We start from the raw sequence: 17,878 nt of genomic DNA on the forward strand, positions 1-17,878 counted from the left end.
CTGATAAATATTGACTGTTGCCGAAGCTTACTGGCAGAGTCGAGTGAATTTATCTTCTTTTGCGTATCACACCAGTCAAACCCTAATTTCTAACCCACTTCTTCTTCTCTATCCACCGATCGGCTTGTTGTGTCTGGCCCTGCCCTGCGTCGTAGTTCAACGCCATTGCTACAAATATCCTTGCTCACCATGAGCTCGTCTTCCGCTGTAACACTAATCGAGCCCCTTGCACCCGATTCCATGCTTTCCAAGCACTTTGGCCGCGGCTTGATCAACTACTTTTCCGGTACCAAGATCAACCGCTTGTCATTCCTCCGTGGCGACCACACTTTCCTCAGCGCTGCATTTACTCATCCGGAGACACAGTTTGTGCTTCTTAAGGACCTGGTTCCTGCAGTGAAAGACAGCGCAAGTCTTGCACTGTTTAAGCATACTGATGTAGCACCGCTGACGGGCAAAAACCCGTTCGAGACGCCTGAGGATGCAGTAATAAAGGCCTATGACTCGACCAAGGATAAGCCACTCGTGCTTTTCCTGGGCGTAGAGGAGAATGAGGGGGCTGGTTTCGAATACAAGACGTACCGCGGCCAACCTTGGTTTGCTGTCGATGTGACACCAAGGGGGACATATAAAGAGGCAGCACAAAGTATAATCGACTATGTCGGAGCCAGTGGGATTGAGTTTATGAAAAATCCCCGGGCCATGTCTCTCAAAGCCACCGATGGTGAGTGCCTACCTTTGCTCTGTCTTGATCTTCTCCCATCCCTTAACCAAATATTTCACCCACAGTGGCTAACCCAGGTTTCTACTAGCGGCCACCTATGCCCAGGCTCGCTCTCTTCTTGACTGGAACGCCCGCAACCAGTTTTGCTCCGGCTGCGGCGGTTCTACGTTTTCTGTCCAAGCTGGTTACAAGCGTGTTTGTCCTCCAACAGACTTCCTAGGAAGGAGTGAAGCCACTACGCGTTCCGCTTGCCACACGCGCGTTGGCGTCGCCAACATGTGCTTTCCAAGATATGATCCTGTCATGATCGCTGCCGTGATTTCGGCTGATGGTAAGCGCGTGCTTCTTGGGCGGCAGGCGCGGTATCCAAAGAAGTGGTACAGCACGCTGGCTGGATTTGTCGAGCAGGGCGAATCGGTCGAGGATGCAGTTATTCGGGAGGTTTGGGAAGAGAGCGGCGTTCGGGTGGGCCGTGTAGTGCTTCATTCAACCCAGCCCTGGCCATACCCCGCAAGTCTTATGATTGGTGCGGTGGCTCAAGCATTGCCGGGTGGCGAGGGGATTAACCTGAGCCATGATGCTGAGTTAGAAGATGCTAAATGGTATTCGTTTGAGGAAGTTCGGAAGGCGCTCAAGATCGGTACATTTGGCTTGGATGATGCAACACAAAAGGATTATGACGGCCTAAAGCTGCCGCCTCATACAGCCATTGCTCACCAGCTGCTTGCCGCTGTTGTAGCAGGATTTGGTAACCCTACAGCTAGCATCTAGGTAGCCCACCCTGTGGGTGCTAATGTTCTCTCAACCTAGATTTTTCTTGTGCGTGTCAACTTGGCAGAAAGAAATGAGAGGGAGTGCCAAATACGCGCCCGAGCACTGAAATAGGCAAAGGATTCTGATTACAGATTGTCAGAATCATGAACTTGGACTTGCAGCGCCAGCAGGGTCACAGATAGGTGGATGGAATAAACCCCTCTCGCTGGGTTTAAAGCATAATACTGTAGAAATCAAGAGCCAATGCTAGGGCTGCCACTGCGCACTATTGATAATAACGATGAACAGTAAATACGGCCAGAGGCAATGACTGCAAATGACGCCCAGGTTGAGACTAGCAGCCCGCAGTCCATCCACATACATATCTAGTACCCTGTTGAGCCTGTGGATGCGTGTTCATGGTATCCTATAAAGTAGCCTCGGCACGCAGGTTTAGAGTTACAGCGCTTCTTTTCACTATAGCTGCCAAATTTTGCTTGGCATAGAATGTCCAGTCCATCCCCCCTCCTCTCAGCCTAAAGAAAAAGATCCGGCCTTAGTCTTAGCTTGGATTTTTGACAAGATCTAATCAGATCACGAGACAAGAGGAGATATTATTATCGAGACTATAATATTAGCATTTAGTTTGCAAATGTATAGCTTGCCCTAGGAAAATGGGAGTGAGCGGCGGAGACGAGGAAGGGGAGAAGCCTTTGCCTGTCCTTTATTCTTTGCCTGGATGTTGGTGCGAGATCGGCCGTTTCTCTGCTTCCGGCCACAAAGAAGAATAAACAGACGGCAAGTTCTGTGTTGTCTTGATCCGGTATAGTGTGTCTTTTATCGTTGGCGTACATACGTGTACATGAACATACAGCAAGGTACAGGAGAGATACTTCTTGTTATGGGCGTCGGGATGTTTTTCAGGGCTCAACCTTGATCTTTCAGTTCCTGATCCTCGTTTTCCCCGAGAACGGATACCATATAAAACAAAATGGCTGGCTGGAATCCAGCTGCTCAGCTATAGCGAGAGTGCCTGCTGTGTATATTCTATGTCGCGTGAAACGAAAGTACAGCGCAGATGCCTATAAACCCCCAAGTACATAGGTAACTGTGTGCCTTTCGATTTGAGCCAGACTCAGTCGAATCAACCCTTGTCTGGTTGACTTAATGCCTGTCTACCCAGCTAATCAATCAATAGCACTCGCGTTCAAAATAGGCCGAGCCAAGGAACAAGGAACAAGCCAAGACAAGTCAAGCTCTTGTCATGACAGAAAGCGACCAGGTGCCTGCCCCGTTCTTAGCATTCTTAGTTGTGTTGCTTCGGGCTGAAGGCTTGCTTGGCCATCCTCTTGTCTCATATTCTCTCGCAAGCTTCCTGCTCCTCAAGTTTTTGCACAGTCACCCAGGCTCGCTCCCCGTCGCCGGTGTTAGGAGTCTAGCAAGTACGTGTGGGCCTGACCTGTTGCTCTAGATGCTTGGTGCGTGCGTAGGATGTAGCATGAGAACATGTCGCATGTACTATTAGCCACCCTTGTCAAATCATCTCCGATAATCTTATCAGATCTTTTTAGCCATAGCAATAGCCATGACCGAGACCAACCATCTCCCCTTCTCCCCCTTCCCGTCTCTGGCCGATGGGCTGCCATTCTTTGCTACTTGCTGCATCCAATTCCCCTAGCCGATTTTTTATCTCTCTCTCCCATTCCCCGCCTTCAATGTGACGCGGATTCTGGCCTCGCGGCGGCGTTACTGAACGTGGTAATCTGATCCTTTTTTAGTTAGTAAAATATACGCTAGGCTTTTTAATCTTATCAGATTTTTTTTTTTTTGAGTGATCACACCACATCGCGACCTAGGTTGAGGGAAGAATTCATCTTACGTGTAGTTTGTGGAAATAACGGAAACTTCATTTCGTGCCATCACAGGGCCTATTGCCTTCATTACAAACATGCGCATGTACATCTTGACGTATACGTAGAGCCTATACTCTTCTCTGCACCTGGATCTTCTCCCTTTTCCTACTCGTAGGCCTGGCTTTTTCGCAGTCTATATCAAATCCTGAATACCTCCTGCTCCCGCTGTGGATCCTCCCGGCTAGCTGTGAGTAAGTGAAGCAGGGAGCTTGCACCGTGTGCTTCGTCTTGCAATCCATATGTATACCTGCCTACCTGCCTAACCACAGACATTAATACCTCGACGTCTTTATAGAGTGCACGTCTAAGGAAACCAAAAGTACAGCAGAACAATACAAGCGATGATGCAAAGAATAAAATACAAGTGGCACGGCGTCATGACACATGCCTATTAAATACAATGAATCTACTGTGTAAACCCTTAACCATTCTTCTCCTCTGCCTGCTAACGTACACCATGTAGCCCGCTCACTATACCTGCTAGTTGTACAAAGCGCCTAACTAAGAAAGGAAGCTGGTGTATACAGGTGCCCCTCCCCTCTTATTTCTTATAGGATGCTATAGCCCGTAGAGTTACATGGCCGGGTGCCAGATTTTGTATTGTATATAAGAAGACAAAAGGCCCCCGCTGCTTCCACACTAACTTACATATCCTATCCTCTTTGTTCCCGCGATTTGCTGTGTGAAGTGATTCTAGGCGTCTAGAGCTTCTTCTCTCGTTCCTCTCCCTTCTCTCACCTTGCTTGTCCATTAGGAGAAAAAGCCCTCGTCTACAAGTTCTTTTTCTCCCTCGTGCTCTTTTCTACCCTCTGTTCTTCTTTTCTACTCTCCTATTCTCCCCTCGTCTTGAGCCCCTATAATGCTTGAGAAGAACTCAGAGATGGCCGTCTCGGTCGACCATGAGAAGCATGAACCCCAACACGCTCCTGTCGACGCATCTGACGCCTCTTCTACCAGCAGCAACGACTTCCAGCCCGGCGTTGCCCGGGCGCGCGCCGTCGCTTCCGTCTGGGGCACCAAGACTCTGTGGGCTATGTTTGTTCTGTAAGTTTGATGTATGCTTCGGCTCTTATGGGTCTTATGTCGGGCTCAATGGTGTTATACAAGAGAGGTTTCATTGACTCTCCGCGTTTCTTTTCCACTTTCTTACGGCCCATCCCGACCCAATTATTGCTATGAAAAGCCTGTACTAAGGACTCTTTACTAACAAATAGCACTCTCTTTTGCACGTAGCCTTTACCTAGTTAACTTTGTCAGCTCTCTTCTGAGCTCCGTTCAAAGCTCTCTCAACGCCTATATCACATCTAGCTTCAGCAGCCATGGTCTTCTATCGGCCCTTGATGTCCTGTCCACTATCTTATCTGGCTGCACTCAGCTAGCTCTTGCCAAGGTATCCGACGTCTTTGGCCGTGTCGAGTCTTTCACCTCCATGCTTCTCATAACTCTTATTGGTCTAGTCATGAAGGCCTTTGCCAAGGACATCCAAACATATGTTGCTGCCCATGTTTTATACTGGGTCGGCTATGTCGGCCAGACTTATGTAGTCAATGTCATGATTGCTGACATCACTTCATTGCGCAACCGTATGATCATCTTTGGCATCAACACTACCCCCGTCATTTGCTCAACTTTTGCTGGCCCTAAGATTGCCGAGAGATTCTACGAGGATCTCAACTTCCGCTGGGCTTTTGGGGCTTTTGCCATCATTCTGGCTGGAGTCTCGATTCCCTGCATTGCTCTGCTTTTGATTAGCGAATCCAAGGCTCGAGAGAGGGGTCTGCTTCCTAAGCGTGACAGTGGTCGCAACGTTTTCGAGTCTCTCAAGTATTATGCCGTAGATTTTGATGGTGAGTTTTCCGTAGTCTTGGAAATACGGTTCCTAGCCATACTAACAATTGTCTTCTAGTTGTTGGCCTTATCCTCATTGTTGCTGCTTGGGCATTCCTCCTGCTCCCCTACTCCTTGGTTGGCTACGCTCCCCATGGCTGGAAGACCGATTACATCATTGCCTTTGAGGTTGTCGGTGTTATTCTTTTCCCCGTCTTTGCTCTATGGGAGTACAAGTATGCCACCGTCAAGTTCCTTCCATGGAAGTACCTGTGTGATCGTACCATCATCGGCTCTTGCCTGCTCTATGGCGTCATGTTTTTGTCGACGTACACTTGGGACACCTACCTCTACTCGTATATCCAGGTTGTCAATGGTCTTGGAATTGCGACTGCCGGCTATGTAATCAACTCTTATTCGTTGGCCTCCGCAATCATCTCCCCAGCGGCCGGCTGGGCTATCCGCTACACGGGCAAGTTCAAGACCATTGCCCTCTGTGGTGTCCCGCTGATGCTGCTTGGTACCTGCCTGCTGATTCCCTTCCGTCGTCCTGGTGTTGGCCGTGGCTGGATCGTTTTGACACAAGTCTTGGTTGGTATTGGTGCGGGTTTGTTCTCTATGTGCGGCCAGATCGCTGTCATGGCGCCTGTCACGCATCAGGAGATTGCCGTTGTGCTCGCTATATACGGTATGTTCGGCTCGCTTGGTGCCTCAATCGGTATTGCTATTGCTGGTGGTATTTGGAACAACACCCTGTACAAGGGGCTAGTGTCCCGTCTACCCGACGACATGAAAGATCAGGCCTCTACCATCTACGGTGACATCACAGTCCAAATGAGCTTTGCTAGTGGCACTCCTGGCCGCTCAGCGGTTGTGGGCGCATATGGCCAGACTCAGCGCTATATGGTTATTGCCGGCGCTTGCTTCATGCCCTTCTGTCTTGCTTCCATCTGGATGTGGAGAAACATCAACATCCGCAAGATTGAATCCGATGGCCATGCCCAGACCAAGGGCCGCATCTTCTAAGAGAGGGAAGAAACCAAAAGCAAATTTTGTATCCGTCCATCGTATCTGGCTCGCCTCATGTAAAATGAACATGACGCTTAGGATACCTCTTGCCCAGTTGCTGTTGGAAGGCCTAGTTTTGTTTGATATGTTCACCAATATCCCATTGCGAATGGCGTGTATGTTGAAAATACGGTGTGGTGCTCTAAAGCTTAGTTTGCTTTATCTCTAATTAATTAAGAATGATATCGTTTATTTGTGTACAATTTTTTACGTAACGGCGATGTTGGGATTTTCCATGTTTTGCAATGAAGTTGGAATGTTTTACTCTACAGGCTCACGGAAAATTTTAAATAGCCAACAGCCCCTCAGGCTAAGCTGATATTGAAAAGGCCGGTCAGATTTTATTACTCTGCTCACCTTAGCCACCAGTGACAAAGACTGCAAGTTAGTGGCGAAGAAAACTAGTTACAAAGAAGCAAGTGTTTGTTGGCTAATTGCGATAGAGCCTATATAAACACCGAGACTACGATCGTTCAAGGCTATTGGCAATCAAGACTAAAGCGAGGCACACCCAATGCAAAATAGGATGCTGAGATGGAAAGGAAATGCTAAAACTTTTCCCTTTTTCCACAAAAAAATGTACGAATGCTAATGCTCGCGCGGCGGCTAATACAATGGTATATTAAAAGGCGGCAACCATGCTAGTGAGGGACGGCAGCAGAGTTTAGGAAGCTATAGTCCTAATGCTCTTTACGGGTGCAGGACTGGGTCATGATGTTTCTGTTTTTCATCCGTTCTGTTGTTGATGTTCTTTTTGCTTCTTCACTCATAAGGGTATCTCGATAGCTTAGGGTTAGAATGAGGCTGTGGACAAGACCTTAGTTTTATTTTTCAAAATTTGACCAGTTCTCGTCGATACACAACATGGCTTCTCACAATGCTAAAATCAATAGTACACAGCGGCATTAATTAATACTAACATCGTGTCGCGTTGTGGACTTCATTTCGCCATAGGTCCTAAAATACACTCATTGTCGCTCGCTCAAGGCTTGGAAGAGTTTCTTAGAAGCGCAATTGACATAATGCCAAGTCGCGCATTGTCAATTTTCAAGAATATGCCTTGAATAATCATACGCGGTAGGGTAGGCCTAGATAGGTGCTCATGTTGAGACACCAAGTGTATTGTGGCCCTCCATCTATCATGTTATATTTTGATGCCTCGCTATCAACTTCCATCTTGTGGGCAAGCATCAGTTGTGTCACACGGAAGTCGGCCGTCACTTGAAATTTTCAACCTTGCAGCGGGACCCGATACTACACGCGCAGCACTCTACTATACTATACATCTTTTGTTATAAAAAAAAAGCTTTTCAAAGTTCAAAATGTCGCAAACACCCCACAGTCAAGAACCTGGTAGACCAGACGTCAATGGCTGATAGGTTGGTGTTTAACTTTACTCAAGGGGGCCGGGAACGGAAGGAAATCCATCGAAAAAGACAACCCTCAGCAAGCCGCCGTAGCGGAGCCGCCAGTGAAAACCGACCTCTCCATATGACGATGTAAAGGTCAGCCGAATTGTTGAAGAAGAAAAGGGAAAGAAAGAATCTGGAAAGTTGGTGCTGTAGCGAAGACTTTATACTAATTTAGGGGCCCGCTTTCAGATGGGGCCTTGCAAGTGGGGTCTCTGCTTAGTCAGTTGCCTGTTGTCAATGGCGCCGCCTACATGCGCGCCCCCAATTCTTTTATGCGCCCCCTCCCTAGTTGTTTTTTGCTTACCTAAGCAATTTTTTGGCTTACCTAAGTATGATTTTGGGCAGTTACTACGTGGGCATCAGGTTTTTTCTACATGGGCATCGGGCTTATGTGGGCATCAAATTTACGCACTCTGATTGGCTAGAAATGTGTCTGTTAGTGCATTCTATGCTCTGGAATTCTGCCAATGTACCTCTCTCCCCTGGCTAATTCTATGGCTGATATTTACACAAAGAAATGTAAAAAGGACAGGATACTCTTTGTGTTGAAGACTTCACTGATATATGATTTCTTTATCCTATGTTATTACTCTTAAGTACTATGATGTAGCTGCACCTACTCAGGAAAACAACCTCATGACAGCTAGTAGAGTAAGGCAGAGAATGGCTGTATAGAGGCTGAGGTCACCTGGGAGCTAGGGGATAATCCTCTCAGAATAGGAAGAAGGGGTGTAGCTGACATCTAGAGAAGGATAGATAAGTATACTGAAGAATAACAAGCTTTGTATCTAATGGACAGAGAGGGAGATTGCATTGTATTTAGAGAATGAGAATCAAGTGGTTATATTTGAGTATAAAGGCAGCTCAAATAAATAGTATAGAGACAAAGGTTGTGAAATGGCCCTTCCAGAAGAAGAAATTCACAGCAACTGTAGTGTTGCTACTTGTAAAGAATCCTTGAGATTTGGCCCACTGTTAGTGCACATGCTTCACTGCCTTTATGGGGCATGTACCTGTAAGCTAGAGCCAATCAGAGTGCATAAAGCCTGATGCCCACATAAGCCTGATGCCCGTGTAGAAAAAACCTGATGCCCACGTAGTAACTGCCCAAAATCATACTTAGGTAAGCCAAAAAATTGCTTAGGTAAGCAAAAAACAACTAGGGAGGGGGCGCATAAAAGAATTGGGGGCGCGCATGTAGGCGGCGCCGTTGTCAATCGCCCACAGCCACAAGGTCCAGGACCAAAGCAGCTAATGAGGCGCTCACGGATGTGGCGCTAATCGTTACAGCGGGCTGTCTAAATTTTTTTCGATGGGACGTCAATTTGGATGGGCTGCCCAGAATGACGCTTAGGCTTGGGTGATAGCAACAACAACATACGGCTGTGTCGCAACATTCCCACACATACACTTTACGGGGCCCAGTCATAGGCAAACAGCACTTTGCGGACCTATTCTCACCTGAAATCGCCAAGATGTCGTCGCTATGGAACACTATCACGGGCGGTAACAAGGACAAGCAGCAAGCCCAAAATGTTGCTTCCCACATGCCAACATCGCCCACTCCTGCCCCCTCAGCGCCAGCAACGTCAGCTTCGGCTGCACCCACATATGATCCGACCCAAAATACCGGCGTCGAATCGTTCCTTAAGCCTTCTGCCTTCGCTGACCCCACTATGCTGCACCCGCTGGCTGGCCTGGATAAGGATACCCTCGAATACATTACCCTCGATGATGCCTCGCTGCCTGGTGGCCAGTCTGTCATTGCGTCTCGTGGCTTTACTGACGATCTCTGCTATGGCACCGGTATTACCTACCTGACTGCCCTGACTCTAGGAGGTGCTTGGGGTCTGCAGGAGGGCCTGCGTCGCTCCGAAGGCCAGCCGCCCAAACTGCGGCTAAACTCGGTTCTCAACGCTGTTACAAAACGGGGTCCTTTCCTCGGCAACTCAGCCGGTGTTATTGCCATTACATACAATTCATTTAATGCGGTGATTGGGGCTGTGCGAGGGAAGCATGATGCTGCAAACTCCATCGTTGCTGGATTCCTATCAGGTGCCATGTTCCGGAGTACTAAGGGTGTTAAGCCTATGCTCATTGCTGGTGGTGTTGTTTCTGGTTTTGCTACTGCCTGGGTGGTGAGTTCAAAAGCGCCCGTTAATCAAAAACACAAAGTCACTGGAAACTAATTCTGAATTTGTCCTTAGATCGCTAAAAAAGCGCTGCTCCCTGAAGAAGAGCAGCTCCCTCCCCGCGACCTGTAATATTTGCACTTTTACAGCTTCCTTTACTCGGGCGCTTCTTCATTCCGCTATATCCAGCGGCTGTACCATATGTTTTTTTTATTTCCCTTCATTCTTTTTCTCAACAATCTCTTGTACGAATAAACACTTGTCCTTCTGCCTAGGATGACACATCCTCCCTAAGATCTTGGGCAGGGAGGGCAGGCGTTGGTGCGAGCTAAGGGCTCACTTGTCTTCTCCCACTTGCTGCTTTATCTTCTTTTTGTACTCTTCTTTTCCATGCCATGCATTTTCCTTATATTCCCTGTTCATCTGCTCGTTTTATCCTGTTACTTTGATGGGTTTTTGGAGACGGATGGTTAGACTCTAATTGCGTTTTTGAGCCGTGAAATCAACTTTTTCCATATATGCCGTTTTGGCTTAAAACGCTGTTCAAGATATGAAAACACAAAATGGCGCCCATTTCGAAAGGCCGGCATCTCCCACTTCTCGCCTAAGGATTTGACTCGGATCTGTGTGGATTGGTGAAGGGAGGGCCAAGGTATTGCTTGCTCTTGTGTCTTTACTCAGGCTGCTACTTGGCAGGCTCTAGGCCTTTTGCAAAAAATATCTTTCACTTGTAGAACACTATTGTAGTACAGGAAATGCCGCCTGCCTGGGGCATGGAATGTTACATGGACAACTCACATTTGAGGTGCCGATGATGACGTGATGGGAAAGTAGCACTATTTTGAAAAAGAGGTAACGCCATGGTGTTGTCATGATTGGCCATACGTCAAAGACAACAATTGAATGATGAACTTCAATGCTGTTCAACGAGTATACTCTTGCTAGATATGCCGTTATCATCCATATGCTAAGCCAATGGTTTTCTTTGTTCACGTAGAAGCGGCAGCTTGCTTGAATGATTGTGGTACGAAGGTGGCAATCTACAAGGAGCCAGCTACAGCGAGGATACATTCCACAAAGCCTGTGACTGATAAACACACTGGAAGTTGCTGTTAAAAGGCCTAGTCCCCGATATGTTGTTCTGACATCTCTCATTCCAGCATCCCTTTCATGCTCCATATCCCCATTAACACCATCGGCGTGTCTATTTTGTTTCTTCCCTTACTTTTTCAGCCCATTATCAGCATACAGGTGGGTTTCAACTACCGGCACTAAAATGGCGTTCCACCCATACAGGCCATTCCCAATGCCTTCGATTCCAATTGTCTATGATCCCCAGTTCAATGGCGCCTACATTGTGGTTGGAACCCAACGGCCAGGTATGATTCATCGTTGCAATTTTGGGCGAGTAACAGTAAGTAACCACTTTTCTTATCCAACTTTGACCTAGCAACCAGCAGACATTAGCGAGTAGTTTTCGTTTTGTGTTCTCTACAATCTATGATCCCATTAATTGCTTCCTTTTCACTTTCTCATTTTCCTCATCAATTACCCCCTTTGCCCTACCTCCGCCGTCATTGCTCAAAAGAGGGCTATTACCCACCGATTCATGCGCCATGGCATATGCTATACGGACCGAGTTTGCGATATGCAAATATTGCCAAGTTAGCCCTAGTGTTGCTGGGGTAAACTTTCGTCCGCGAACCAACTCTGAGCCCTCGGCATGTATACACGAGGCACGAAAAAAGCTTTTTGACGAATATGAACACTACGCCATCAAGAAAGCTAAGAAGAATGCCCATGTTGAGAAACTAAGAACCGTCTGGCTTAAAGACAACATTGAGAAACACAAGCAGTTCTGTCGCAAATGCGAGCAGAAAAAACGCGAAAAAGCTCTCCATAAAGAGGAAAAGAGGCGTCTCAAGCAGGAAAGAAAAGCTGATAGTCAAGCTGAGAAAGCAAAACGCGCCGAGGCCCACGAGGCCAAGGTCAAGGAGTTTATAAAACAAGTCAAGAGACAGGCCGACGAGGAGGCGCAAAAGATGATAGAAGCACAGGTCAAGAAGAGGGTTGAAGTTGAGGTGGCCAGAAGAAAGGCTTTGGAGGAGGAAAGGGCCAAGAAGAAGGCCGACGAAGAGCTTGCGGCCAAGATGATTGTCGAGAAGGAAGCCAGAAAAAAAGCTGAAGCCGAAGCAGCCAAGAAGAAAGTTGAGGCTGAAGCTGAAGCTAAAAAAAAGGTCGAGAAAGAGCTAAGAGAAAAGAAGCTTGCCGAAGAAGCCGATAAACTGAAGGCCGAGATGGAGGCCAAAAAGAAGGCCGAAGCCAGCGCAAGGGCAGAGGAAGAGGCTAAAGAGATCATACTTGCTGAGAAAGCTGCCGGCAAGGAGACAAAATCTGAAGTCGAGGCCAAAGAAAAGGCACAGCAATTGAGCCAGGTCCTCAAAAAGGAGTGCCTTGGCTCTCTTACTTCGATTCTCAAGCGTGAACATCCTAGCTCAAGATATCGAAATCTGCGAGGGGAACGAAGACTTCGTCGTGATTCCAAGCTGGAATATTTCGACTTGGATGGAGTCCTCCACAAGTACAAGTGGAACGGTGTGAGCTACGATTACAGCTCGGAGGCCATAACCGCTGGCATTTCTACTAGTGGTAGAAGACCTGTCGTTAGTTCTCCCTACCACCCCTACAATGGCCATGACTTTATTCTTCTATGACTTTGTGACGTCAACTTTGACGCCCAGACAGGGCTTGAATACTAACCTTGTTATTTAGCAGGGCCGCGGCGAATCCCATACTTATCCATGCAATTTACAGGCGGCGCCAGAGCCCAAGTCATGGTATGTTGACAACGAGAGATGAAGCCTTGTGAACACTAGCTAAATACATCTATCAGCCACCAACACAGCCGCGCAAATTGCAATCGCCCTCCAAACTCGGATCCGAACAGGATGTTCCCTTATAAAGATGAAAATGGCGAGTTTACTACACGTTCGCGATTCAGCATCGATAGCCTAGGTGACAGTGTTGTCTGGGAGTACCAAATCAATGGCAACGTTTGGTTTGCCCTGCACAAGGCCAACAAGCGCTAAATCTAGTAGGAACTTTACCCCGACTACTAGAAATGGATAGATGCTAACTGGTTGACAGTCTGCGGTTTTCAGCCCCTACCCTCTACAAGCGACACTAATATCGAGTTTGCATGTACGATGTGTTGGAAAAAAAGAGATCTACATAGGCAGTGGGATTAATATCATACTAGTAACGATTTGCTTGTTAAGAGATTACAGGATACAGTTTTTCGTGCTGACCGACCTGGTGTTGTAACTTGACTATTCTACATCAAGCCTTGATGTAACACAAGCAATCCTTGCTGCTGACTAACCCAAGTAAGCTCAGCTCCATGAATGCCTGACACAATTCCGATTTAGAAAACGAGGCAACTTTGCGTCTTTCAACTTTCAACTTGAAGTTCCTCAAAATCAAGCTCCACGAGACAAAATGCTCTTCATTGGCCTGACTGGCTCTATTGCCACAGGAAAATCTACTGTATCTTCGATTCTTTCAAAACCACCCTATTGTATCCCTATCATCGACGCTGATATCCTGGCCCGAAAAGTCGTGGAACCAGGTAGCAACGGATATGCAGCGATTGTCAAATATTTTGGACCCACCACTCCGGATCTCTTGGTGCCCATTGCGGATGGCATGCCCGAAAATGGGCCCGAAGGCAAGGGCCGGCCGCTCAATCGACCAGCTCTTGGACGGCGTGTATTTGGCGATTCGGAGGAACGGAAGCGTGATCGAGGTGTTTTAAACAAGATTGTCCATCCTGCCGTTCGCACAGAAATGTACCGCGCCATGTTTTGGTACTACCTCACGGGCCACTGGGCTGTGATTTTAGATGTCCCGTTGCTTTTTGAGTCGGGCTTGGATCAATTGTGTGGTACTGTGGTGGTGGTGGCTGTTAGCGACCCGGAAGTCCAGATGAATCGTCTTATGGAAAGAGACTCCCATCTCACTAGAGAGGATGCAGAAAACCGCGTGCGCAGTCAAGTCGATGTGCGTGTAAAAGCTAAGAGGTGCACGGAACGTGGTAATGGGCGTGGTGTTGTGTTGTGGAACGATGGAACTCGAGAAGAACTTGAAAAGAATATTGGCGAAGCCATTTCAAGTTTGAAGGCTTCTAGCCCTTATTGGTGGTCATATTCTCTTCTAGCCTGCCCGCCGTTAGGTTTGATAGTGGGTGTTTACGGATTTTTGCAGAATGTTCGCTTGAACCGTAAATGGACTAAGCTTGAAAAGGAGGCTACAGCGAAGCTGTGATGGAATAAACTTAGTACGTTATTAATTTGCCATTGATTCGCGTCTGAAAGTCAATGTTCTGTTTATCGGTCTAATTTTTGAGCTCTACACATACCATATCCTTAGGCAGGTATGTTCGCGTACCTTCTACATCTAGTAGCCACTAGACACCACACACATTGATCAAAGGAAACTACTACTTTGATGATACTTTTTGAAAAAAGTTCGCGTTGTTAAAAAGAAGTGAAATATCCTCACGCATAGCTTTTATTCTTCTTAACTTTCTCCTCATCCTTTTGCCCCCCTCCTCATTCAACTTTGTCTTTCACGACAATAGCTATCACAAATCTTTCACCAAGCTATTTAAAAAAAAGAATCACTCGAACTTCTTTCAGTCGGTCGATCGATCGCGTCACTTTCTCTACTTGACATAAAACAGTATTTTGGTCTTTCTTGCTCTACTCCTTTTCCTGTCTTGGTATCATGTACTGCTTAGAAGGTTTTTGCATCTTGACTACATTTTAGAAATGTCTTTTTGCTCGACAATTGTGGATAGTGAGTGCTGCTTGTCAGGTGTTCATTTGTATACAGCAAGCGCAAATCATGGGTCAAGAGTAAGGTTACCAACGATTGAATATCTTGTCATATGCAAGGCTGATGAAATTAAACTGACTTACTAGTAGGTCTTTAGCGATGGCCCCGTGGCCATGTCCATTCGAGATGGAACGGCCGAACCGTATCCCCCACATAGGGTCGCCAAATCCAAAGAGGGCTTATATGATAAAAGCTCCCAGCAACCACAGCCATTAGCTGATCATCGAAGCAATTATGGAAAGCTCAGTTCACCAGAACTAACGAAAGATGGCACTCTTGGGAGCCTTTCGAAGCCGCATGGGGTTGGATCCTCTCAAGATTCGAATGATGCGGTCTTAGATTTGGGGGCAGTGGCTTCGTCAGTATCATCAGGTGCAACCTTGTGCCAGAAGTGTGGCCATGATGGTAGGCCTGCCCTAAAAACAACTGCAAAAGAGAGTAATGGCGGAAGTCTGAAGGGTATCATGAAAGCCAAGGACCAGTGTTCTTGCTGCAAAAGTCATGGTAGCAAGTCTTCGCCTGATGGTATTCAAGGAGATAATGTTATGAGCACTCCGGGCTCCAAGAAGTCAGGTAAGAAACACTCTTTGGGCATATGATTTACAGCACGTTTTCACCTAAGGTTGTATAGAGGCAATGGTACATCGATGCAGGGGTAATACGAAATTATTTACGAAGCCTATCTGTTTTTGCATATCCTGTCACTGGAAACCGGGGAAACCATATTCTAACCCATAATACATAAACTAGTGACCTTTCTGCTACATACTCCAGAATCTTCATCCACAGACAAACACAAAACATTTGGGTTGTTTGCTCCTGGAAGCAGCCGCTTGCTCAGCCCATCACCCAACCTTCTCAAGACTCTTATCGACCAAGCCAGTTTCAGCAAGACTTCATCCGATGACAAAATGGACAACACACAAGGTATGTCGTTCTATATATTTATTCCATCAAAGCGAGCGTCCGCTCATCAAAGTTGATACTGCAACAGGCACTTGTCGCACCCATAGTCACTGTCACAATATGGCAAAGAAATCTTCTCCTTCGTCTCCTAGCAACGATGGTGACGGAAAAGAACCTCCTGATCAGCTCACGAGCACCTCTCACAAGGCTAAACGGTCTTCGAGCAAATCCAAATGTCATGCTCGCTCATGCAAGTCAGGCCATCGATCACATAGCAAAATGAGGGTATGTATTTGTATGGATAAGCCGTGCAACTTACTACCAAACAGCCATTACGACCCAATGCAGAATGTTTTGCACATTTATGGACAAGGTCTGCCTAGCCATGTAAGTTCCGACCGTTACTTCCGTAAGCATTTGATCTTACCTGACATGTAAAATAAAGCATGACCCTCTTGCAGACGAACTTCCAATGGCTCCAGACGGTGTACCGGCTAGGGCTCCTTCAGATTACCACCAAAGATTTTCATTTGGTGCTGCCGGTGTGCAAAGAGACTCGCGGAATCGAGGTTAGTGCTATCAGCTTTCCATTTCTGAAAAATATCATACCATACTATACTAACAGCAACATCGAATAAATAGGCAGGACTTGTTCATATCATCTTCGGAAAGTCGCTCAAGATATAGCTGATAATGAGACGGCGGAAAAGGCCAGATCCCCATCTCCTAAACTACGGTCTGCCTCCAAACAACGCTCAACCATTTTTAGCCAACATTTTAGGGTTGCATCACGTTCTGTTTCCCGTAGCCGTGCTCCTAAGCCGTGCTGCCAGAAAAAACACCGTGAGGTCCGAACTGCTTCAAGGCTTCGGTCCCCATCAAGCTCCTCCGCAGCTGAAAGTGTTGGAAATCACACCGCCGATTATTTTGATTCAGACTCTTCACTTTTCGAAATTCATCTAGCAAAATCGAGATCCCGTAACAAGGACTTAAGCACTAGATGCGATAAGCACTGTGACGGAAAACAAAGCTTTCCCAAGAGGTTTGACCAATTCCAAACGCAAGCTCGCCAGGGAAAATCTTGCACGTCTTGTGAATCAAGCCGGTCTTTGGAAAACATTTCTATTGGGTCTAGTATTGAAAGTGACTTACAAAAGCCACCCAGGATTACCAGCAAGCATGAACGCCACCATCGCAATGAATCCACCGTACGTTCTAGATCTTCGTCTCCTGACTTCTCCAAGTTGTGTCACAAAGTAAGCAGCGAGAAGATCCCGCTACCCGGCGCCTGGAACTGGGACACCGATTATAGCACTGACAAGAAGAAGAAAAAGAAGAGCAAAGAAAGCAAGTCTTCTTGCTACTCTTTTCATCAAAATCCTCCTCAAGCTTGTTGTCACAATGTGGACATGGGTGAAGATCATGTGGTATACGAGAAAAGCCGTGGCAGGAGCCGCACGCGAGATGCTGCTGAGAAACGCGAGGAAGGGGAGACAGTCAATTGTTGCAAGCATGTGAAAAAGTCTCACATCGAAGACGAGCATCAGTCTGCAAAGAACAATGGCTTAAAGGACGAGCACAAGGAAAAGCGACGACAGGAAAAGCGACGACAGGAAAAGCGCCACAAGCACGGCCAGGAGCGGGACCATAAGAGGGAGGGCTATTCGTGCAAACACCGGCATTCCTCACGAACCAAAGCGCCTACTTGCAACCATTCTTCCTAGGGTGAAGATGAGATGATGATGGTGTCCTGCCGCAGGCTAGATGACTGGATCAAGGAACAGAAAATGTGGATGGCTAGGGAGGACAAGAAGCTTTAGTGGCATTAAGGAAGGGAAGGGCATCGGCATAAACATTTGTCTTTCAAGTAGTGCAGTCTTCAATTAAATTAGCTTTACTTAACATCCAAGTTATGTGGTTTATTGTGTATGCGTTTACAAGATATCGTGGCATAATCAAGTAGTTTATGTTGATTAGGCACAGCGAAACAGTAGGCTAGATAAAATCATAAGATATGGCAAGTAGATAATTCAGTGTATTCAATCTAGATGCTTCACCACGGGGTGGCTACTGGAGCTACTAATAAAACATGAAAAAAAAAACGCGAAACATGATTCACAACAAGAGAAGAAAGCCCCAGGCCAGGTGCCAAATATCTTTGTCTTCGTGTTTCAGAAGACTTCGAAACAGAGAGCATCACACGAAGCGAATAGAGCATGAAAAGCGATGGGGTGAAATCAGAACAAG

At 46.9% G+C, this 17,878-nt stretch overlaps 4 protein-coding genes across 4 annotated transcripts; all 4 read left to right on the forward strand.

Moving 5' to 3' along the window:
• Positions 1-189: 189 nt before the first annotated feature.
• HOO65_060235 (putative NADH pyrophosphatase) lies at positions 190-1,495 on the forward strand (the record flags this gene model as incomplete). The annotated part of the gene is made up of 2 exons (XM_071003916.1): positions 190-724; positions 813-1,495. 2 exons carry the CDS (start codon positions 190-192, stop codon positions 1,493-1,495), a joined length of 1,218 nt encoding a protein of 405 aa, XP_070857585.1.
• Positions 1,496-4,249: 2,754 nt separating this feature from the next.
• HOO65_060236 (Siderophore iron transporter mirB) lies at positions 4,250-6,243 on the forward strand (the record flags this gene model as incomplete). The annotated part of the gene is made up of 3 exons (XM_071003778.1): positions 4,250-4,434; positions 4,624-5,237; positions 5,297-6,243. The coding sequence occupies 3 exons, from the start codon at positions 4,250-4,252 to the stop codon at positions 6,241-6,243; spliced, it is 1,746 nt and encodes a 581-aa protein (XP_070857586.1).
• A 2,929-nt stretch (positions 6,244-9,172) lies between these two features.
• HOO65_060237 (Mitochondrial import inner membrane translocase subunit TIM23) lies at positions 9,173-9,961 on the forward strand (the record flags this gene model as incomplete). The annotated part of the gene is made up of 2 exons (XM_071004037.1): positions 9,173-9,835; positions 9,905-9,961. The coding sequence occupies 2 exons, from the start codon at positions 9,173-9,175 to the stop codon at positions 9,959-9,961; spliced, it is 720 nt and encodes a 239-aa protein (XP_070857587.1).
• A 4,773-nt stretch (positions 9,962-14,734) lies between these two features.
• Positions 14,735-17,355, forward strand: HOO65_060238 (uncharacterized protein; the record flags this gene model as incomplete). Its single annotated transcript, XM_071003689.1, has 8 exons — positions 14,735-14,745; positions 14,823-15,298; positions 15,500-15,652; positions 15,720-15,916; positions 15,980-16,018; positions 16,077-16,200; positions 16,797-16,839; positions 16,896-17,355. 8 exons carry the CDS (start codon positions 14,735-14,737, stop codon positions 17,353-17,355), a joined length of 1,503 nt encoding a protein of 500 aa, XP_070857588.1.
• Positions 17,356-17,878: the final 523 nt, after the last annotated feature.

Source organism: Ceratocystis lukuohia (assembly GCF_044167205.1).
Source record: "Ceratocystis lukuohia strain C4212 chromosome Unknown Supercontig6_pilon, whole genome shotgun sequence".
NCBI classification, from domain to species: domain Eukaryota; kingdom Fungi; phylum Ascomycota; class Sordariomycetes; order Microascales; family Ceratocystidaceae; genus Ceratocystis; species Ceratocystis lukuohia.